The sequence below is a fragment of the Lepidochelys olivacea genome (genome assembly GCF_965140295.1).
Source record: "Lepidochelys olivacea isolate rLepOli2 genome assembly, chromosome: 2".
Taxonomy (NCBI): Eukaryota; Metazoa; Chordata; order Testudines; family Cheloniidae; genus Lepidochelys; species Lepidochelys olivacea.
The window spans coordinates 98,132,895-98,156,495 of record NC_140412.1 but is presented as its reverse complement, the minus strand read 5'-3'; the positions used below and the strand labels follow the sequence as shown (position 1 = coordinate 98,156,495).

At 39.9% G+C, this 23,601-nt stretch overlaps 1 protein-coding gene across 2 annotated transcripts in view; it reads left to right on the top strand.

Moving 5' to 3' along the window:
• RTTN (rotatin) overlaps positions 1–23,601 on the top strand; it is a 143,523-nt gene that overhangs the window by 100,209 nt on the left and 19,713 nt on the right. For both annotated transcript variants that reach the window (XM_084619019.1, XM_084619018.1), the window contains exons 37-44: positions 879–969; positions 3,557–3,710; positions 4,085–4,222; positions 5,261–5,472; positions 12,302–12,407; positions 17,180–17,277; positions 18,229–18,306; positions 20,298–20,424. In XM_084619019.1, coding sequence (XP_084475145.1) covers positions 879–969; positions 3,557–3,710; positions 4,085–4,222; positions 5,261–5,472; positions 12,302–12,407; positions 17,180–17,277; positions 18,229–18,306; positions 20,298–20,424 — 1,004 coding nt within the window. The remainder of the gene's footprint in view (positions 1–878; positions 970–3,556; positions 3,711–4,084; positions 4,223–5,260; positions 5,473–12,301; positions 12,408–17,179; positions 17,278–18,228; positions 18,307–20,297; positions 20,425–23,601) is intronic.

Sequence of the window (23,601 nt, the reverse complement as noted above, 5' to 3'; positions counted from 1 at the left end):
GGAGGGGAAAGTAGAGTTTGACAGCATGGGACTTGTCCTTTTCCCCTCTCCTATATCTCCAAGTGATGTTTGGCAGCTGAGAGAGGGCTTAGGTTTGAGACGCTCACTATTTTTGTTTGTTTTTTGTTTTTGTTTTTTTAAGAACTCAAAGTAATTAAATGCAAAAACTGTTAATACTAAACAACATTAAAGTGATACTTAGGTTAAAGTTAATATATATTTTTAGAACAAATGTACTTATAGTATGTTACAAAAAAGGTTTAATTTTTCAAACTGTAGTGGTTGATCCACCTGTGACATATGAAGCACTTGCAGGTATGTTGGTCTTCAGAGCTACTTTTGGTCACATGAAGGAAGTATTTGACAGTGTTTTTAAACAGTGAAGCTTCTAGCTAGTTATATCTTAGTGCAGGACAGCCTTTAGAATTTCAAAGACTTTTATTAGGGGCTTGTCTACACATTACATATTAGTGTAATTAAAGCAATAAAAACCCTGCTAGTGTGGATGCAGTTACACCAATATAAAGGTGTTTATACCTGTGTAGCTTATTCCTGTGTAGGAAGGGGAATAAGCTATAGTAGAATTATGCACCTCCCTACTGATATAACAACAACAACACTAGTGGTTGTACTGGTAAAACTATTTTGCTTTTAAAAAAAACAAACACCTTTTATACCAGTATAACTGCATCTGCGCTAGGGTTTGAAATAATATAACTTTTTGGGGATAATTGTCACATCCCTGTAATGTATTTTATTCTAAGTTAATGATATGTACTGTTATTTTTAATAGCATATTAATATAGTTCCTTTGGTTTTGCATGAAAGTTGAAATATATATTACTCCGACAAACTATTTATCCTATATTTTCCATTAGTCTTGTAAATGCTAGGTTGGTTGAAAGATGTATGTTGGAATTGAAAGCTCCTCTGCCTCGTCCATGTCACGTTGAACATACAAAAGTTCAGGTTAGTTGTATGTGATTATGAAATGCACTGTATGAATTTAGAAATCCTGAGTCCTAAACTTACACAACCATATCAGTTTGTTTACATTGTATCTACCCAATATCTTAGAACAGCTGTATCAAAGCTATTCTAAACTGTCATGTAAATTACATTAAATCATAACCTATCCAATCAAATTCTTATGTAAACTTGAGAGGAAAATATACTATGTTTACTGGGGACCTGCATGAAAGACCTCCTAAACTTATGTTCCCCAGCTTAGGTTAAAAACTTCCCCAAGGCACAAATTCCTTTCCTTGTCCTTGGACGATATTGCTGCCACCACCAAGTGATTTAAACAAACATTCAGGGAGGAGCCACTTGGAGCCCTATCCCCCCCCCCCCCCCAAAATATCCCCCCCAAGCTCCTTCCCCCTTTCCTGCAGAGGCTTGAGAATAATATACCAAACAAATAGGTTAACAAGGTGAGCACAGACGAGACCCTTGGGTTTTTAGGACACTAAAAACCAATCAGGTTCTTAAAAGAAGAACTTTATAATAAAGAAAAAAGTGAAAGAAGCACCTCTGTAAAATCCGGATGGAAGGTAATTTTACAGGGTAATAAAAAGATTTAAAACACAGAGGATTCCCCTCTAGGCTCAACTTTAAAGTTACAAAAACAGGAGTAAACCTCCCTCTTGGCATAGGGAAAATTCACAAGCTAAAACAAAAGATAATCTTAATGCATTTCCTTGCTATTACTTATAATTTCTGTAATTTTAGATGCTTCATTTCAGTAGGAGCAGGATTACCTGCTTGGTCTCTCTCTCTGTCTCAAGAGAGAACACAAAAAGAACACAAACAAAACCTGCCCCCGGCCAGATTTGAAAGTATCTTCTTTTCCCGTTGGTCCTTCTGGTCAGATGTCAACCAGGTTATTTGAGCTTCTTAACCCCTTACAGGTAAAGGAGGGATTTTTAATGCTACCCTTAGCTGCATGTTTATGACCATGTCAATTTCAGCTGATGCTGAAATCAGTGACAAAAAAATCAATGAGTAACTATAGGTATATCTACAGGGCTTAGGTGTCACTGTCCCTGCAGCCATTCAGGGAGTCCTCTGCAGCCCTGCTGTCATGGGAGTGAGTGGGTCTGTGACAGGGTAGTCATTTGTACACCTGATCCCTGCAGACACAAGGTGCAGTAGAGGCAGCAGTTGTCCTGGCCTTGCAGAGCAGAGACTCTGCACGTGGCTAGGACTTCAAGGAGAAAGACGAGCCGCTGGCAGCAGGGAAGGCTACCCCACTGCAGATCAGTTCCTGCAGGGTGGTGGCTGCTACACTCCTGGCTGGTGAGTGTGTTAGTGGGGTCAGTGACACCCAATTTCTGCAGGCACATGGTGCAGGGAAGGTTGCAATCCTGGCCCAGTGGAACAAAGACACCCTCAGCTCAGCTGTGGGGGGCTCTAGGAACTAGTCAGCAGCAGGGTGCCCTCCACTGCAGCAGAGGATGACGACGACGACTCCTTATAGCCTTGGCCAGGAGTCTCTGCTATGCCCAGACAGGACCCTGAGCCTTCTCCGCATCTTATGCCAGCAGGGATCCACTGTCACCAGCTCTACAGCTGTGTAGGGAGCCCTCTGCAGCTCCCTTGTCACAGCCCAGCTCGCTCACTCAACAGCCAGGAGTGTGGGAGCCGTCCCTGGCAGGAACTGTTCAGCAGTGGAGTGACCTCCCCCACAGCCACAGGATAATCCTTCTTGTGGCTGGGGGTCTCTGTTCTGCAGGTCCAGGATGACTGCTGCTTTCCCAGCACCTTGCTCCCTGGTGTCTGGGCCCCTGGGCCACAGAGAGAGCCCCCTGCTGTAAGTACTACCCTAACCCTAAATTCAACCCTATCCCCCACAACTTTAAAAATAAAATCAGTAAAAATAAAAAAATCTTAAATAAAAATTGACAAAAAAAGTCAAAAAAAAAATCAAATTCTGCCAACTGTATATTTAGAGGCGACTAAGAGGGGATACGATAGAAGTCTATAAAATCATGAGTGGTATAGGGAAAGTAAATAAGGAAGTGTTATTTACTCCTTCTCATAATACAAGAACAAGGGGCCACTAAATGAAATTAATAGGTAGCAGGTTTAAAACAAACACAAGGAAGATTTTTTTTTCACACAATGCACTATCAACCTGTGGAACTCCTTGCCAGAGTGTGTTGTGAAAGCCAATACTATAACGGGGTTCAAAAGAGAGCTAGATAGATTCATGGAAGACAGGTCCATCAATGGCTATTAGCCAGGATGGGCAGGAATGGTCAGCCTGTTTGCCAGAAGCTGGGATTGTGTGACAGGGCATGAATCACTTTGATAACCTGTCTGTTCATTCCCTTTGTGGTACCTGCCATTGGCCACTGTCAGAGGACAGGGTACTGGGCTTGATGGACCTTTGGTCTGAACCATTATGGCCATTCTTCTTATGTTCTTAGATAAATAGATAGACATAGATATCCAAAAAGGTGTATTATGTGGTGTTGCCTAAAGTAGGTCTTAACATACTGTAAAATCAGATTGCAAGGATCCAGCTTTTGTGTCCTTTTTACTGTTTTAACAGGTTTTATTCCTACTTCAGTATTTGTCTTCAGTGTCCAGGCTTCTACAGTCATGTTTATTGGTAGATACTCAGCTTGTGATCCAGGATGAGCTAATGAAACCTCTTTTGGGAAATACCTTAATGATCCTCTCCATTCGCTCTCTGGATGGCTTGGGTAATATGTAGATACTTCTCTTGTCTAGACAGACAGATGCACATCTTATTCAGAAAAATCAGTACCATCTTTCCTAACACTGTATGTTAAACTGTAGTTACATGTTTCATTTGCTATGTGCTAATTTTTAGAAGTTTATATCTGCTAGCCATTTACTCTCTAGTCTTCAAGCATTATTACGAAGTAAGGGGAGAAACTGAGTTAAAATTGGTTTGGGGCTGAATTATTTGCCTATGGGATAGGGGTGTTGCAAGTTTGTTTGGGTTTTTTTTTCATCATTTCTTATTTTAAAGATAAGTTTCTGTGGTCAGGCTTAGATATCCAGATTTCTCTCTCTGTGTTAATAGCTTGAACTTCCTATGTTCTGTTCGCAGATACTGAGTTAACATCTGCGGTTCACCAAACATGGACAGACTTGTTTAGCCTTCTGGCTATACTGTTAAGGAAAAGTGGCCAAATTGCTCTTCCATCTGTGACAGCAGCTCTTGGAAAACATTGGACTGCAATAATTGGTAATGCCTATTCTTAGATGGATTTAGACCTTGCAGCTAATAATGAGGATGACCTCTTATTAGATGCTATCAAATATTTATAAAGGACATGTCAATAACAATAAACAAAATGCGTCTGCTTTTTACTGAGAAGATATGGAGTGTATTTTTACCCTTGTTTGTTTTTTATAGCTTTTTCTTCTATAGTTCTGTAAAGTCATTTCTCAGCTATTACACAGCTTTCTATATATATTTTTTGTTTATAGACTTTAACAGTTTCTGGTTCTAAACTTTGGGATAAAGTAAATCAGCTTTAATTAGAGGCTGAACTGAGCCACAGCATACTGTTTTTTGCTTTTGTTTTTTTCTTACACTGATAGTTTATCTAAAACGTAAGAAAGCAAACAAAAACATACAAGCCTGAAAAATAGTTTTAAAGGTCAAAACCTTTTCTTGCTGCATGAGTCAATATGTAGTCACTTGTTATTGTATAATAGTTTAATCTATTACACAAATAATAATTTAATTATTGTAATTAAGACCCTGATTAAGCAAGGTAATCTAGCATGTGCCTACAATTAATCACCTAAGTTGTCCAATTGAAATCTATGCTTTTAGTTAGGCATGTGCTAAGTCACTTTTTGAGCCAGGGCCTAACTGCACTTCTGCCAACAGAGTCAGCTTCTAATGAAAAGCTTCTGATTGTTGCTGTCTTCAGTATAATGCAAGCTCTGGTCTAAAATATTCAAGCAAGTGACTCGTGTAGCAAGTGAAGGTTGACTAAACAGTTTCAGTGCTCATTTGTGGTTTTGTTCTTTTAATTTCAAGTGTAATATGAAATACTTAGTCATTCACACTTTCCATAAATTTAGAATACAGAAATATATTTTTAAACTTAGGAGCAAATACTTAGAGCTCATTGGATATCTCTTGCAAGCACTAGGGTGCTGTTCCCTGACCCATGCATATGCCTTGGATTAGTCCGTTCCAGGTCTGAAATGTTTAACCATGTCTTGATGCTGAAATTTAAAAAAATCTGTTATGTATTTGACCTTTTAGATACAATTTGTGACTGTGTGCATCTGTCTACCATATGTCCCAGTTTATATATGGCCAGTTTGCAATTCCTCTCCATTCTCTTGGCTGAAGAGGGGAAAAGGCAGCTCCAAGATAAACAGAATATTTGCCCCAACCCAACAATTACTTTTCTTCTAGATGAAGCTGAAGGAAGTTTGGCATCAGGAGCCAAACTTAATGAATTAATAATTCAGGTATAAATTTATATATTCAATAAATTAATACAATGGTATTATGGTTTTGATTATATGACTGAGATCATCTTTCTATTGTAATGCTGAATGTCTAATTAAAAGCTCGGTCAACTATTTTGAGAAATAGTCTTAGTAAAGAATCCAGAGCACTTCAAACAAACTGGTTCATAAACTGTATATAGAAATCACTCTTCCCACCACTGTTATACAGCTTTCTTTGAAGACAACAGCTGTTTAACACCACACAGCAACATTACATAATAGTTTAGGGTAGGAAGTGAATACAATATCTGTTTTAAGCTGCAGGGGAACATTTTACATAATTAGAATATCATTATGCAAATTTAAATAGGAAATAATTCGATATTTTGGCCAAAAGGATTCCTACTGTTCCAGATATGCCTTGGAATATTTAAGGATTGAGACCTTGTTTTTCTTCCTGTAAATGACAGCAGCAGAGTGCTCTTTAACATCACATAATCATAGAAATTAGGAACTGAGAAAACCCATTTGGCCATTTAGTCCATTCTTTGCTAGTGTCTGATTATTGCATACAAAACTTTTATTAATGCATTGTACTATCTAGTTTTAAATCTGCCAAGCACTGAACTTTTATCTCTTCCATTGGGAGACTGTTCCTTAACGTAATAGATCTCACCAACAGGACAATTTTCTTGATATTAACCAAAATGTTTTCTCTTTCCTAATGTCATCTCATTACTCCTCTTTATACTTCCTTGTACTACCCTAAATAATTCTTTTCCCTCCTTGATATTTACACTGTCAGTTGTAGAACATTAATATGTCTTACATTACTTATCACTTAGCTGCTATATATTTAACTTCTCTTTCCTCATAAGTCCTTCAGCTTCCTATCACTTTCATTGGCTTACTCTTAACTACCTGCACTTTATCGTTGTATATTTGGTGGTAATAGTAAGATTTCATGTGAAACTATAACAAATGATTTAATAAAACTGAAATATCCACATCGGTCTATTTTTAACTATTTTAGTCACTAGAAGCTGTCAAGTTTGAATTTGTTCTTTATAAATTAATATGGCTAACTGCTCTTATTGTTCTGATACCTAGATTCCCAGTGATATTAATGCCATTATTTTGCCACAATGCTGGAACAATAGTTCTTTTTCAAGTATGTGTCGGTGTGGATCTTACTGTAGATGTGCTTTATTTACACACGTGAGACTTGAAAAACTTTGGGTAGCAGTGACTGTTGGGGCCTCTCATGTGCCCTGTGACACCTCAAGCTCTTGTGCGTGGACATAAAGGGTGGTGTGAACGTAAGAATGGCAAAACTGGATCAGACCAGTGGTCCATCTAGCCCAATATCCTATCTTCTGACAGCAGCCAGTGCCAGATGCTTCAGAGGTGATGAACAGAACAGGGCAATTATCAAGTGATGCATCTCCTGTCATCCACTCCCAGCTTCTGGTAATCAGAGGTGTAGATGCATCTCCTGTCATCCACACCCACAACATGAAGTTGCATCCCTGAACATCTTGCTAGTAGCCATTAATGGACCTGTCCTCCATAAGTTTATCTAATTCTTCTTTGAAACCGGTTATACTTGTGGCCTTCACTACATCCCCTGGCAACAATTCCACGGGTTGACTGTGCATTGTATGAAGAAGTAAGGAAAAATGAAGTTTGTTTGTTTTAAACCTACTGCCTATTAATTTCACTGGGAAACCCCACGTTCTTGTGTTACGTGAAGACACGTTCCTAACTCTGCCTTATTAACTTTTTCCACACCATTCATGATTTTATAGACCTCTATCGTATTCTCCCCTTAGTCATTTCATCCAAGATGAACAGTCCCAGTCTTTTTAGTCTCTCACCATGTAGAAATTGTTCCATACACTTAATCATTTTTATTGCCCTTCTCTGTACGCTTTCCAATTCTAATATATCTTTTTAGAGATGAGGTGACCAGAACTGCATGCAGAATTAAAGGTGAAGGCGTACCATGGATTATGGCATTATATTTTCTGCTTTTATTATCTATCCGTTTCCTAATGGTTCCTAACATTGTTAGCTTTTTTGACTGCTGCTGAAAATTGAACAGATGTTTTCAGAGAATTATCCACTATGACTCCAAGATCAATTCTTGATTGGTAACAGCTAATTTAGACCCCATCATTTTGTATGTATAGTTGGGATTATGTTTTCCAATGTGAGTTACTCTGCATTTATCAACATTGAATTTCATCTGCCATTTTTGTCACCCAGTTTTGTGAGATCCTTTTAAAGTATTTACAGTCAGCATTAGACTTCACTATCGTGGGTAATTTTATTTCATCTGCAAATTTTGTTACCTCACTATTCACCTCTTTTTCCAGTGGCCACAACCTTCAGTTTCCTCTTGCTGCTTGTGACAATAAGACAGAACTTGCCAAGTGTCTCTCACACTTAGCTCAGGCTAACTTCTTCATGTCTTCAGAACTACTTCTGATCTCCTGATTTCGACTGGTGTGACCCCTCTGAACTGAACTTTCTAGTGAGACCGCCTCTATACTCTCACACCCTATATAGGGCTCTTAAAATGACAGTCTCAAAACCTGCAAGCTTCAAGCCCTGTCTGTCTCTGAAGGATGAATACAGTAAATGTCTCTCTTGCTTAGGGAAATTTCATATTCTGAGCAGATGCTCTGTATTCTTGTCCTTCTCTGCTATGAGACACAAGTTGGAAGAGCAAGGCTATAATTCCACTTACTTGGAACAACCTTGTCCAGCATTCTATTGGTGAACATGCCAGTATCATGTAACAGCCCTTCAGTCAGAATGGCGACACTAAAGATTGCATAGGAGAAGAAACTGAAAGAAAAAAAAAGGAAAAAAAAAAAATCTGGTGCCAGCACTTATAGCCCCAGCACCAAACCCAACCTCAACATCAGTGTCAAAGCCAGCAGTGACACCTCGGTGTCTTGTCAGTCAGGCACTGAAAGGGGGTCACTCCATCATCAAGAAAGAGATCACTCTCCTCAGATGGTATCCCTGGTGAAGCTACCAATGCCAGAATTATCATGAGGAACCAGATCCAGGCACAGAGTGACATCTCCTCCCTATCTTGCCACTAAAGAATCTCTCTTCATTAGTGGATAAAGAGGTATGTGCTGGCACCTAACAATTCTAAAGCATTTCAGGAGCTCCTTGTGAGGATTGTTGGAGAGTCAGACATTGTGGAACTTCTCTGAAATAATCAAGCTGTGACATTCTGTCAGTTTCTGTTCATCAGGATCATCCTTCCCATTAACCCTTCTGGCAGACACCAGCCACTATACCACCAATGATGAAATGGATCAAAAAGAGGTACTAGGTGACCCCCAGATGATTTTATTACTTCCACTCACCCCATCTCAGGCTCCTTCATTGTACTAGCTGTGTAGGAGAAATCGAGAATCAGCAAAAGTATGCCTAAGGTCAAGGAGTACAAATGACTCAACCTCTTTGGAAGGAAGTTGTACTTCTCTGCTTCACTGCACATGCACCAAGCTAACTGTGAGGCCCTGCTGCGACAAGTGTGACTTTCTCACCTGGGACAGGGTGAGTGCCTTTCTCACAAAGCTCCCTCATGACAGTTGAAAGCAGAGCCGGCGCCAGGCATAAGCAGACTAAGCAATTGCTTAGGGCCCAAGCAGCTCAAGAGGGCCCCCTATTAATTATTAGTATGCTTTGTGGGGGGAGGGCCAAAAATATTCCTGCATAGGGCCTCCCAATGGGCTGGCACCAGCACTGGCTGAAAGGTTCTTAAGGACATCATAGGGAAGCCCAGCTGGTGACAGCCTTACAAGCAGCGATGGATGGCTCAGACCCCTCAGCTAGATATATGGCCGCTGCAGTGACCATGCAATGTGTATTGTGGCTTCAAGCATTGGTCATCCAAGGGAAGTGCAGGCCATGGTCAAGGTCTTGGCCTTTGAGGGCTCATAACTTTTTCAGTGAGTGTAGAGACAGTGTTCTTCATTCACTGACAAAATTATAAACTATCCCTATGCTTTCTGGGAATGTATAGCCCTGATCTGTACCTTGAGCCCTCCGATCCTTAGCCCCAACCAAGAGAGCACAAGCCGTCTATGCCAAGAAGTGTCTGACCTAAAAGAAGGTGCATCTAATGTAGCAGTGATCTATTTCTCATTTCTAAATCATTACTTCCTGTGATTGATCTAATACTGTGGTCTCTGATTAACCTCTCAGTACTTGCTCCACTTAGAGTAGTAGGGAATATGTTAAGGGATGAGTTCTGAGAGAACATGGACTTTTTAAAGTTGTTTTCTCAAGACAGTTCGGGGGGGGGGGGGAGAAAAAATGAACTTTTGAGACATGAGTAAGAATATTGTATAAGTACCCTAATTTACTTAGAAGTATTTATTTACTCCTAAGGGGTCACATAATGGGGTATTCAGATTACAGAAAAGCAACATGATAGACCAATTAGTAAATATATATCAAATATTAATGAGATGAGAACACTTATTACTCTTAAGTATGAGGCAAGATATACACAATTAGCATTTGACAGGCTAGCACAGGAAAAAAGCCTTTACTACTTATTAAGAGAAGTGCATAAAATGTGGTTGAATCACGAAAGCTCTTTGGCAACTTCAGTTGGAAGAAACTCAAAATGTAATTAATGATCTGGGAAAACTAACAGATTAAAATGTGTAAATCTTTTAATTTTTATCATACACTACTCCAATATGAATCCCCAAATTCCATTATAGAAATAGCAGAATACTTGCTAAGATGCATTTACCCACTGTTAGAAGAATTGCTATTGTATGTGGAAAACAAAACGTTAGCCATGACTAGCAATGTCACTGAACTTCTATTTCATTTCACCAGATACTTATTATGGGGTGGTTTTAGTTTTCCAAATGTGTCTAATAGGAAACTTAACCTGCTCTGTGGGTTTAAGGCTCTTCAAAGCTTGATTTACACCAACTGGTACCACTTTCCTTGGGGTTTCCACTTAAGGAAGGAATCTTTACATTGCTTCTGGAGCTTGTTAAAAGCTTGCTGTTGGAGATGCTTGCATAATGACTCAGCACAACTCCCAGCTGTTCTGGCCATGCCGCTCCCTTCCTAGGAGCAGTCACATTTTGAGATGGTTAATTACATACTCCTTTGTGAGGGTTGAGAGGTAGTATGTGCTGCCACAATTCTACACTCTCGCAGACCCTTCCATTCTTTATTATACTCACCTAAGCTAGCATACCTAGAGGTAAATCAAGCCCAAAGTCAGCTTTCTGCTGTTGAGAGACTTCCCAGCTGGAGGGCTTAGTGAGAGATTTTCAGTGGCCCAAAGGAGAGTTAGACAACCAACTCAAAATTTCCCTTTTATTTCCAACCACCAGTGCATACAATTCTTTGCGTCCCAAACTACACCATTCTTATTTAGCTTCCATTTCTCCTGACTTCTCTTGATGCCTTCCAGTTCTACACACTACTCATTTCTCCTAAGGTGATTTCCTTGAACTGTCTTACTTCAACCAAAAGGTGACCTACCTATAAGAACTACAGCATCATATTTTTTTCAAGTTATGTTAAATCTGTTAGTGGTTGATGAACTGTTCATAAACAGTACTTCATTCTATATTTTCATTTGTTGCTATCTTAGCAGAAGAGATTCCCCAACCCGTCTCATCCACCCCGTGAACTTGAGTTGGCCAGCTGCAGGTTTTTCTTTGCTGTGCAGACATACCCATAATCAAAATGTTTGTTTTCCTGTCCGAAAAACATTATTCTTTTTCATTCCTATTTTGACTCTCTTATTCAGGCCTGTCTAACTGCTTAAGCTCTGCAGTAAATAACCCTAAAGCAAGAATTAATTTATTGCACATTTAGGGTTTGAAAAACATACTGGACAATGACTTTTAGCTGGAGGACTAAAGCTAATAGCCAGGGGATGATATGTAAGATAGAAGCAGGTGGGGTACAATCTGTGAAGTCTAGGTGCAATGCACTCAGGAGAATTTCTGTTGTAGATGGTAGGATTTTTACTAGAGTGCTATCTTTGTTGATAATTTAAGTTCCCTCTAGTGCACTCCGACGGCTGGAAGGGAGGAGACCTTTCCCTCTTCCCCTACAACCTCAGAACCTCCTTACTGCTGTTGTGTGGGCATACACTCTAGCCTTTCCACAACCTTATGGGTTCCATCTGTTTTTAGGGCTCTTCTCTGCTGAATATCTCAAGTATATATCTGAGGTTCTGTTCATAGCCGTACCAATTAGCAGCAGAGTGACTTTTACAATTCTGTAGAAATTGATGTCTTATCTGCTCCTCCCCACTTACTCCCTAGGGAAAGTTACAAATTGGTGAGTGGATTTTTGCAGCTCTCTTGATATAGCAGGATCAGTACACATAGTATTTAAAAACTCAATCCCTAGGTTTAGTGTAAAGTCTTAACATAGTCACTTTCCCAATATCTAGCTAATCTTCCTGTCCACTTTTCCCCAGCAAAAGATAGCGTCCATATAGACACATTTGTTACAGATTGACAGTTGGGCCGGGGGAGAAAAAACAAAATTAATTGTTCTAACTTCAACATGTTTCTCTCCAATTAAAGCAGATAGACACCATGTTTTGGTGTTTCCAAAACAAAAATTTTCATAATCTCTGGCTTGTGGGAAATTTTGAAATATTGAAATTTCCTGCAAAATGAAAATTTTGCCCAGATCTAATTTTGAGTCATCAGAATGAGAACTCAAAATGGTACATCACTTGTACAGGCATAAACATGATCATGAACATTTCTCCAGTATATGTTTTACTTTTCCAATGTAGTGATAAATCTTTACTCATTTGCAGAGCTATGAAGGAAAATCCTCTAAAGATGTGCGGAAACGAGTTGCTGCAGGTGCTTTACTGTCCCTGCTGGCTGTCAGTAAAAGTGCTCAGAAATGTGCTTTGGAAGGTAAGCCTGAAGACACACATGCTACAGTATACTTAAAATACTCTGTAAATCAAATGCTTGCCAATAGTATTTTTTCATTGTCTTCAGTCTAAAAACAAAGCTGTTATTTTTAATACTGCTTTTAAGAAGCTTCTCTGTAAATAAAATGTTTGATTACTGAAGTTTATAATTATATGTAAATGTCAGTACCCCATCTAACACTTTTTGAATTAATTGTATCTTTATTATTAACAGTAATATTTCAGGTTACATTAACAGGTTACAACCCACAGCATTTCATTTAAGTGGATCTAGCTTTCTAGTACTAGTCAGTAGTGACCATGTGATGTCACCTTTGTCCGGCTTGTCCTTGCCCATGGCTCCACGAGCGCAAGTCGAAGCCACGCCATTCTGTTTTGTTGTGAGCACGTTCTTCCCATTTCTGGCTAAAAGTTTTGTCGTGGGATTGGCCCAGTACATTTTCGGACTGCCCAGCAGTCATTTATGGTCTTTGGGAATCCAGTTACTGATGAGGGTTGTCCACCCCTTGTCTTGCCTGCGGACTACATGACCTGCCTATCTTCGCTTTACGTCGTACGTCGCCTGCACTACATCAGTCACCTCTGGACGCCTTCTGATCTCCTCATTTGGTATATGATCATGAAGCGATATCTTACACATTCGCCTTACCATTGCTCTCTGGGTGACAGCGAATTTCTCTTCCTCCACTGGTGTGGAGAAAGTAAATAAGGAAGTGTTAATTACTCCTCATAACAGAAGAACTAGGGAGTCACCAAATAAAATTAATAGGCAGCAGGTTAAATATTACTTCGCATAACACACAGTCAACCTGTGGAATTCTTTGCCAGAGGATGTTGTGAAGGCCAAGACTATAACACGGCTCAAAAAAGTACTAAATCTGTTCATGGAGGATAGGTCCATCATTGGCGATTAGCCAGGATGGGCAGGGATGGTGTCCCTAGCCTCTGTTTGCCAGAAGCTTGGAATGGGTGACAGGGGATGGATCACTTGATTAACTGTTCTGTTCATTCCCTCTGAAGTACCTGGCACTGGCCACTGTTGAAAGACAGCATACTGGGCTAGATGGACCTTTCGTCTGACCCAGTATGGCCATTCTTATGTACTTATGCTGTGTGGTAAAACAAGGGGTTTATTTTTACCATGTCTCTTTTAAATAAGTATAATGTTTTAAAAATTTGTATTATGTTAAAAATGGGGGGGAAATCCTTCAGGGATTTAAAGTTGTTGAAGTAATTAGAATAACCCTCATATGAACAACATAAACTATAGCGTCTTCATTTTTAAAACCCCTAAAATGTTAAAAATCTGTAACTGACAAGGGAATTTACATCAATATTAACCTACCATTACAATTTGTACATCTGGTTTGTAAGATTATAGACAACTGAGGAGGCAGCTCCAGCCAAAACAGGTGATGAATTGGAATTGGAAGGCACCGAAGACATATGGGAGGCTGGTGATTGAGTGGGTCTTGTTACGCGTAAGCAGCAGAGACTCCAGTTAATCTGTCAACGATAAATCCTTTGAGTGCCTTAAGTCTTCCAGGCCAATGGGAGCTGCGGGAAGCTGTGGCCAGCACATCCCTGCGGACTGCGCCACTTCCCGCAGCTCGCATTGGCCAGGAACGGTGACCCTAGGCCACTGGGAGCTGCGGGCGGCCGTGCCTGCAGACGGTCAATGTAAATACTGTCTCGCAGCCTGCCAGCAGATTACCCTGATTCTCTGGGTTCCAAAGACCTACTGACCTCCCCCACACCCAAGTAAGAAACGTAGATGCCCAGAGCGGGAAAAAACCTCTCATCCACCTGGCCCAAATACCCAGCTGGCATCAAAACACCAGTTTTGACTTAATCTGTCCATGAAAATGGCCTTTTTGGTAGCAATCACATCAGCCTGAAGAGTTGGAGAAATTGGCACTTTAATAGCAGAAATACTGTCATAGTATTTTTCAAAGACCAGGTTTTTTTCCGTCCCTAAATTCCTTATTCCTTACATTCCTACCTAAGGCATCATCCGAATTTCATCTTAATCAGTCCATTAATTTACTGCTTTTTTTCCCCTGAAACCCACAGTTTTCAACAGGAGGCTTCCTTTCATACTGTAGGTGTCACATGAGGTTTGGCTTTATATATGGATAGGACCAAACTATTTTGGAAGTCTCCTAGACTGTTTGTTTCCATTGCAAGCAGATCTAAAGGATCACTGTCTCCCCTCAGAGGTTAAGGTGGATCTGTGGGTGTATTTTTGCATGTTACAATGCTATCAGCATTTAGCCTCCTCCTTGGGTGTTAGCACACTCTGCAAGATCACAATCAACATCTATGGCATTACTTAAAGACATTCTAGTATATGAGAGCTGCAGAGCCACTAGCTGGTCTTCAGTACATACCTTCTCCAAGCACTATTCCTTCATCCATTCCTCTAGATCAAATATAGTGGTTGGCAATGTGGTTCGTTCTTGAGTTCTTCACTCGATTCCAAACTTCCCTCCTCCCTGTGGGGATGATGCTCAGGAGTTACCTGAAGTGGAGTGCACTCATGGGGACAGTACTCGAAGAAGAAGAAGAAAAGATTACTCACCAGCAGGAGAGTGAATTTGTGTGGGGGGGTGGAGGGTGAGAAAACCTGGATTTGTGCTGGAAATGGCCCACCTGATGATCACTTTAGATAAGCTGTTACCAGCAGGACAGTGGGGTGGGAGGAGGTATTGTTTCATATTCTCTGTGTATATATAAAGTCTGCTGCAGTTTCCACGATATGCATCTGATGAAGTGAGCTGTAGCTCACGAAAGCTTATGCTCTAATAAATTGGTTAGTCTCTAAGGTGCCACAAGTACTCCTTTTCTTTTTGCGAATACAGACTAACACGGCTGTTACTCTGAAACCTGTCACCCCCTGCTGTAACTATGGTTCTCTGAGATGTGTGTCCTTATAGGTGCTCCATTACCTGCTCTGCTTCAGAGTTTTCTTTGTGGGGCTTTGCAGTAGAGAAGGTACAGAGGGTGGTTCATCCATGCAGCCCTATTCAGCCTCTGAGCAGGACATGAGGCTGTGCAGTGTGCACCTCTAGGCTAGACAGACCACTAACGAAAATCTCTGAAGGCATATGGGGCATCTATGCTTCTGAAGTGGAGTACCCATAGGGGGATACATCTCAAAGAACCACAGTTACTGTCCATGGTAAGTAACCTTTTAATCAGAGAATGAAGGCTTGTGTGTAGTTTTTCAATAATGTGATTTATTAGTGGAATATTATACATTTTATATTTATTTTTAATCTTCATAACTATTCTGTGCATGAGGTAATTACAGGATCTACTGCCCTAGTGAATTTTAGAATACAGTTTGAATTACTACACCTGATACATAGAGAGACACAAATATTTCTCTTGCCCTAAATTTCAAATAAGAATATTTTAAAATCTGTTTTTATCTTGTTTCTTTGTAACTATATATGTCACTGAGCATTTAACTTAAAGTTTAGAAAACACAAAGGCTCTGTTTCTCAGTCTAAAGATACCATCTGTATAAGAGTCTCATTCCTGGTTTTTGGTTTCTTAGCATGAGATTGGTAGATGCATGAAGACCGTGAACCGAACAGAGCATGATCCTTGCTAGAAATAATCCACAACTTTTGCCAGCTATAAGTATTGCCTTCTGAATGTTCATTCTTGACTGTAGGTAGCAAAAGAACTCCCTACAAGCTACTGTTCCAGATCACAGTGACTTGACGTCCATTAAGTATACTTTCTTCATCCCAGCTCTACCTGCTGGCCGGGTACAGTACACCATACATTTCTGAGACTTGGGCACATAAGTGTACTTTTGTGGTGTTCCAACACCTGTCTTTCTCAGTGCTTTGACACCTATTTTCCTCAGCATTTAGAGTACTAAAAACATTCAAACACTGCTGGTGTCTAACACCTGTTGTTTTTTTTTCTTTTACCAGTGTCTCAGAGCTTTTGTGATGTTCTCTGTGAAGACGCTGTGACTTTGTTCATATGGACAGTTGTAACACATTGAGCACTCCAAGCATACAAATAATAATAATAATTGATAATAATGTACTGTCCTAAACTAGTTAAACTGTTCTCTTTTTTTTTCATCTCAGAAGGACTGTATTTTGTAGGTGGATTCCTTTGTATAGTCTGCTTATTCTAAACTTGTGAAGGTCTTCTGGGATGAAGAACACTATGTATAGTGTGTATATATAAGACATTACATTCCCCACCCGTTGCTGTTAGGTCATGTACAGTAGTTAACTTCCACTATGTGAAATTGCCTCATAGATCCCCACTTGCCTGACAAATCCCAGAACTGTTAAAAAACAATTAGCCTAGAAGGGGACACTATGCCATGATGCATGCACACAGAAGCAAAGAGAGTTTTAAAGGTGTACAACCCTAACTCCATCAGTTCCTGGCTGTTTTTCAACTTGGTGGATGGATTTCTGACCCTCTTGTTCATAACTTCGTAATGTGAACTGGGTTTAGGTATTGAACACAAATTCATGTTCTTGGGTACCAGCTGAAATACCCTACCCACCTGAGTATTTTGGGTAAAAAGGTTGGGTTACTTGTTTTTACTCTTACCTCATTTCCACCATATAGAGAGCCTTAATTATGTGGAAAGCACAAAGTTGAAGAGTTGATTAGGAAACAAAATTCCTTATACTTTAATTTACAAGTGAGGGGTTTTGGGTATTTTTGAATGTGAATAGGCTTCTGAATTGTATGGATTTTGTCTTTCAGCTGACCTTATAGACAGCTGCATGGAACAGATGAAGCACATTCATGCACAGCTGAACTTAGAATCCCTGAGGCCTGGAAAAACAGCACAGAAAAAAAAGGTAACTGTAAAATTGACAAGGTGGACACAAAACATTTTATCTGCAGCAGAAGATTTTTTTTTCTGATATTTGATATTCTTTCTTGACAGTGACAGTGCATTTGCTTAGAGTATTGCCCAGTTATTGTGTGTTAATTGAATAATTAAATCTTTCCCTTGAGAGAAATGATTCAGACAGGGTCTCTTCCGCTAATCATCAGTCCGGCTAATTTTATCTGCTTGGACTCTTCACCCTTTTGGAAGGGAATTATGAAGGGGAGGGTTGAACATGATTCTAGAAATATATGGAGGCACAATATTGTAAATACTATGGATGAGTATCCTATTTGTATGTTTGCAACTTTCTGACATCCCAATGATTTCCATACTGTTAGTTTTTAATTATAGGGTATTGTTTTTTTGGAAAGAGGATTGCAGTTAGGATTTATTATTTAAATACAAAAATAGCTAGTAGTGTATATAGAAGCTCCCACAGCAATTTTTGATTGCATGTTATCTGTATTTTGTTTTGTTAAAATGGGAAAAAACTTGTTACAAATGTCACTTGTAAAGATAACTTTCATATTTCCTTCTATTTCATCCTCCCCTCCTCTCGCTCTCTCACATTGCCTCTTTGAAAGGCCTTTTACTTCATCACTCAGAGTCCTAGCCAGCATACATACAGGGATTTAAAAACAAGTGTTACATGTATCACCTTATAGAGATGAAGCATGGACCCTATTTTATATCACTGTTCCTTTATGCTTGATAGATGACCAGAAATAGATTTCTGTGGTAGATGAGCTTACTGAAATATCACTTTTCAGAGATGGTTAGCGTCCTACAAGTAAAGGTTCTATGGCATAAGTGAGAGCTTGTGTGTTACAATATAGCCATTAAGACAAACATGCTGCTTATATAAAATGGATTCTTTTTTCAAACTGACACTCTTGAAACATATTTGTCGAAACAGGAGGATAATCTTATCAGGGAACTAAGAATTGTTCTGCAGCTCCTAAGAAACTGCCTCTTTCATAATGAAGAGTGCAAAGTAAGTAGTCATACTATTTGTATTATAATATTACCACATACAGCTAGTTCGGGGTCTAAGAATAAAGATTACAGATATGTTCAATTTTAAATATTGTTCAGGTTGATTGGACCTCATCTTAATACCAATGACCGGAATGGCTCATTTGTTTCCTGCAGCAGAGAACATTACATGCATACATCAAACCTTTTAACTCTGACACTGAAACTTCAGCTCCCAGCCACTGAATACAAACTTCTGCCAACAGAGGTGGTATGGGATGTTAAGCTAAAAATGTGTAGGTAGTGGCCAAAATATTTGGTAGGGGACTGTTTCCTACCCATTTCTTACCTCCCCCTGCTAGAAGATAAAATTTCCAAAGGGAAAAATGGAATACTTATTAGAAGGGTTGGGGTGAGGAAAAACATGGAGAAGAGTTCTACAAGATGTGTGTCCCTGTTGGTGCTCCACTATCTACCCTCCTTCCCTCTGCTTTGGACAGAAGGCACTGGAGGGAAGTTGGACCATACAGTGCTATATATAGCTGCCGCTCACAGCGCAAGACAGGGAGGTGTGCATGATCCAATGGGCACTGCTACCAGTGATCTCCAATCCCAGGGACGGGGTGCTGCCGCACCTACAGTGGAGCATCCATAGGGACACACATCTCGAGGAACCTCTGTTATTGCACAGGTGACCTTCTCTTACTGCTTATGACTGAAGTTCTCTGAATGTATTCTCTGCAGAACTACACTGATCCTCCTTCCTTTTCTGCTTTTTCCAGAGTTTTAATAACAAATTTAGTTGAGGTAGAGGGAAACAGTATGTGTAGGAGGGTGAGGCCTTGTAAAATCGCAGTTGGAATGTTAGAACATCTTCAGTTTCATGTTTATGCTCACCAGTAATTAAAATGTTCCAGGATGACAACATTGGCTTGTTAGTGTAGATCTACAGAAACAATATACAATAAAAGTTCTGTTATCCGGCCCTCTACCAACCGGAAAGCTCTATAAACGGCATTTCTAATCTTCATAGAAAGTCTGGTTGGCCCGGGGCCGGCAGGCTCCCTACCTGGCTCCACGCAGCTCCCCGCAAGCAGCGATTTGTCCCTGCTGTTCCGAGGCAAAGGTGCGGTTAGGCAGCTCTGCGCACTGCCTCCACCCGCAGGCATCACCTCCTCAGCTCCCATTGGCTGCAGTCCCCATCCAATGGGAGCTGCAGAGCAAGGGCGGGAGCAGCATGCAGAGCCGCCTTGCCGAGCCTCCACCTCGGAACAGCAGGGACAGGTCGCTGCTTGTGGGGAGCTGCCCGAGGTGAGTGCCTCCCAGATCAGGCACCCGGAGTCCCCTCCAGCACCCCACGCCCCTTTCTGCACCCAAACTCCCTCCCAGAGCCTGCGCTCCACACCCCCTCCTGTGCCCCAGCTCCACATCCTCTGCCACACCCAAACTGTCTCCCTCTTAGTTAACCAGAAATTTTCACTTACTGGCACCCCGCATTTCCCCAGCATGCTGGGTAAACAAGCTTTTATTGTATTTAGTAGCTGGTAAATATCCTTCAGTTTATACAGTATGAGGATGAAACAAAAAAAATGTCAATGCACATCTATGAGAATTTACTAACAAGTCAATGGAGACTATCAAGAAAATAGCAAAAAATATCAGTGCATGTAAGTAAAGACAATCTTATGGAGTCCGGATGGAACCAGTTCAATCAAGTCTCAGTGTTGACTTGAATTAAAATGTGATTGAGGCAGCTTGTGGAGACAACATTCCAGTATTGAAACAAGACTGTCCTCTGCCTCTAGTACCATTTAAAGCAACCAAGTAAATTTTAACTCTGTAATCTAAAGTACATTAAAGGGACCCTTCAAGGAAAAAAGAATTTTTAAAAGAACTCCATAGTATGTTAAAATTCTTTAATTTCCTTTGTTTGCTTTCAATATTGCATAAAATGCTTCAAACCAATATTTATTATTGTACTGTATATTCCTCCTTATCTCTTGCTGTTAGGTGGCAGCACTCGAGGCTCATCTTGTCCCTGTCCTCCACTCTCTGTGGCCATGGTTTATAATGGATGACTCCTTAATGCAAATAGCTCTTCATTTGCTTTGTGTCTACACTGCAAATTATCCCACAGGTAAGAGACTCAAGTTTTGGTATAATATGTCAAAACATTTTATCCAGAGTAATGTCTATGTAAATGGAAAAAAAGAGGCAAAAGAATGAGTGCTTCTAGTGCGAAAAAAGGTTCTGTGCTCTTTACAAACAAGTATAAAGAAAAAGAATGAAACCAGGCCTCATCAAAGTGGATGGGAATTTTGTCATTGCCTCAGTAAGAGTCAGGATTGTGCCTCAGGTCCCTGTTCCGAGGAACATATTCTTTAAATCTGAAAGTCTCTTCTTGTCTTTGGGGGGAAAAAAAGATTGGGTTTTGAAAGATCCTATATTAAATAGGTATTAAATTCCAGGTGAGCCTCAATGCTACTGAAATCCCCATAGACCCACCACATTGTAATATATTCTGTGGAAATACCACCTTCAGGAATTTCGTGGCAGCGAATAGCAAAACAATACTTTCTTTATTAAGAACACTCATGGATGAGCCATTATTAAGAAGGTTGTATTCCTGCAAGAAAGTGGTAATGTGGCATTATAAATGAATGGATTCATAGAATTTAAGACCAAAAGGGAGTATTAGATCATCTAGTCTGACTTGTATATTTCAGGCTATTAAATTTCACCCATTTATCCCTGTATGGAGCCCACTAACTTGTATTTGACTGAAGCATAACTTGTGTTTAACTATATCATATTTTCCAAAAAGGCATCCAGTATTGATCTGAAGGCATCAAGAGATGGAGAATCCATCGCTTCCCTTGGTAGTGTGTTTCAGTGGCTAATCACCCCAACTATTAAATTCAAATTAGAAATAAGTTCTTAACTAGCTTCCAGCTATTGGTTCTTGTTATGCCTTTCTTTGCTAGATTAAAGATCCCTTCAGTGCCCAATGTTTTCTCCTGATGAAGGTACTTACACATCGTGATCAAGTCACCTCTCAATCTTGTGATACGTTGTGATAGCAATAGCAAATACCTTTCTAAACACTTGATAAACACTGTTTTAGAGGCATCTGTGTTTTTATTATGCTTCCAACAACCTCGTTCATTATTCTCTTTCCATAATAAGTGTACCTCAGCATTCTGAGCATCAAGGGTAAATACAATGAAACACACTTGTGACTACCTGTTAATTGTGATCTGCTATCAGCCAACCAAATTTCTGTTCCAGTAAGATTTTTTGTCTTCTCCATATTAACTCACTGTGCAGTTCCCAGGTTCCCAAGTAAATAGAGAGTAATGAATCCCTCTCAAAAGTGAGTCAGCTTCAAGCCTACCCTTCTTTCAGGGAGGAGCCATTTGGCAGAGGTCATCCAAGGAGCTTCTGCATTCCATCAGCCCTCTATCCGTAGTTAAGGAGCGAAAGTCTGCTGTCCTTTTTGCACTGCCCTCAACTGAGCTTGGTTTCTCCCTTTTAAGCTCTTCCATCCATTTTTGACCTCTCTCCCAAGTATGATGGGGTGGGGCAACCTGCGTCCACATTGGGCAACACAGGGTTAATGAGCTAATATGCAATTTGTATACCCCATCACAAATTTTCTGAAATTTCTCTTGGGGTTGTCTATACAAAGGAGTTGCACCTGTGTAATTTAAATTGGTTCAAGCCAGTACAAACACCCATGTGGACATTCTTATATCAGTTTAAAGTTGGTTATATAAGATTAGCTTGTGCCTAATTTATCAATGCAGACTGAATCAAAGTAAGCCAGGTTTAGTGTCACCACACACAACAGTGCACCTGTTTAAACCCATATAAAAATACACCTTGATTTAATGGTGCAAATTAACATGTGGACCATGCTTTAATGTATTTCCAGTAGTAAACCTGTTCAGCTGAATTATCTGTTGTATTCAGCCTACAGAGGAGGGGCATGGTCAGAAACAGAAGACATACCAAGTTTAGGAACTTCTAATTGTGAAAAACATTTGTTAAAATGAACGTTTATATAGTAAAAAATTTATGGATTACTTGCTCGTTTTTATTTTTATTTTAGAATTTAACTTAGCGTATACATGCAAGAATGATCTGAAGGGTCTTTTTTTTTTTAGTAGTAGTGAAGGACTTAATATATTTACTTATATTGGAACAGCTCCATGATGTGGCCCTGATCCTGTACCATGTGGACAGATTGCTGTATTTGCATGGAGTTCCATTGATTTTAGTATGGATCTGCCCATACATTACAACTTGCACCATAAGACCTATATCAGCCAAAAACACAGGCAGTTATTAACAAACTTCAGTGAACTTTCAGGAGTTACCTATATTGGTGAAACTACTGGAATACTGTGTGTGTTTGTATTATCCACATTTTAAAAGGATGTTGAAACACTTGAGGCTGAAAGAGTCACAACAATTATTTGAGGGCTGGAGAAAATGCCTTACTGTGAGACTTAAAGAGCTTAATCTGTTTTAATTTATCAAAAAGAAGACAGAGGTGACTTGATCATAGTGTAGAACCTAGCAGAGAAGGTCATAACAAGAACCATGGTGGAAGCTGAACAGGACAAATTCCTAGAATTCTTAAAAATAAGGCATACATTTTTAACAGTAATGGTGACTAACTAACAGAACAAACTATCAAAAGAAGTGGTCCTGACACCTTCAAATCAAGACTGGATGCTTTCTGGAAGTTTGTGTGTTAACCAAACACATTATTGGTTTCAGTGCAGAGACAACGGGGTGAAATTTACTGGTCTGTGATATGTAGGAGGCCAGACTAGATGATTTAATGTTCCCTTCTGGCCTTAAACTGTTTGAATCTAGGTTAGAAGGAAGTTTCCATTTTTTTATTTTGTTTTACTTTGCCTATAAGGGGATGTGGTTTCAGTTTAATCATGTTTTCTTACTATTCAGGCTAGCTGCAAGCTGAGCCAACCCACTCACCTTATCAGTTCATTAAACCACTTCCGTTAGCGTCCTAGGAGTAAAGCAATGTTTGGTGATGCTCATCTATATGCAACAGCTAGAGATGAACTACCCCTTTTTTGTATTGTGGGGGTCCAACTTGGTTGTGTATGTGTGTGCTGGCTGCTACTGCAATATGAAAGTTAAATACATTGAAGGTAGGGGGGAGTGGGTGTATTTGTAATGCAAAAAATATTTTGTGGGAGGGGTATGTGGAGGAAAATTGAATCTGACCTTGATGTTTAGCTGCATAGAGTAATGCTGGCTCACACAGTCCAGCTTGCATGAA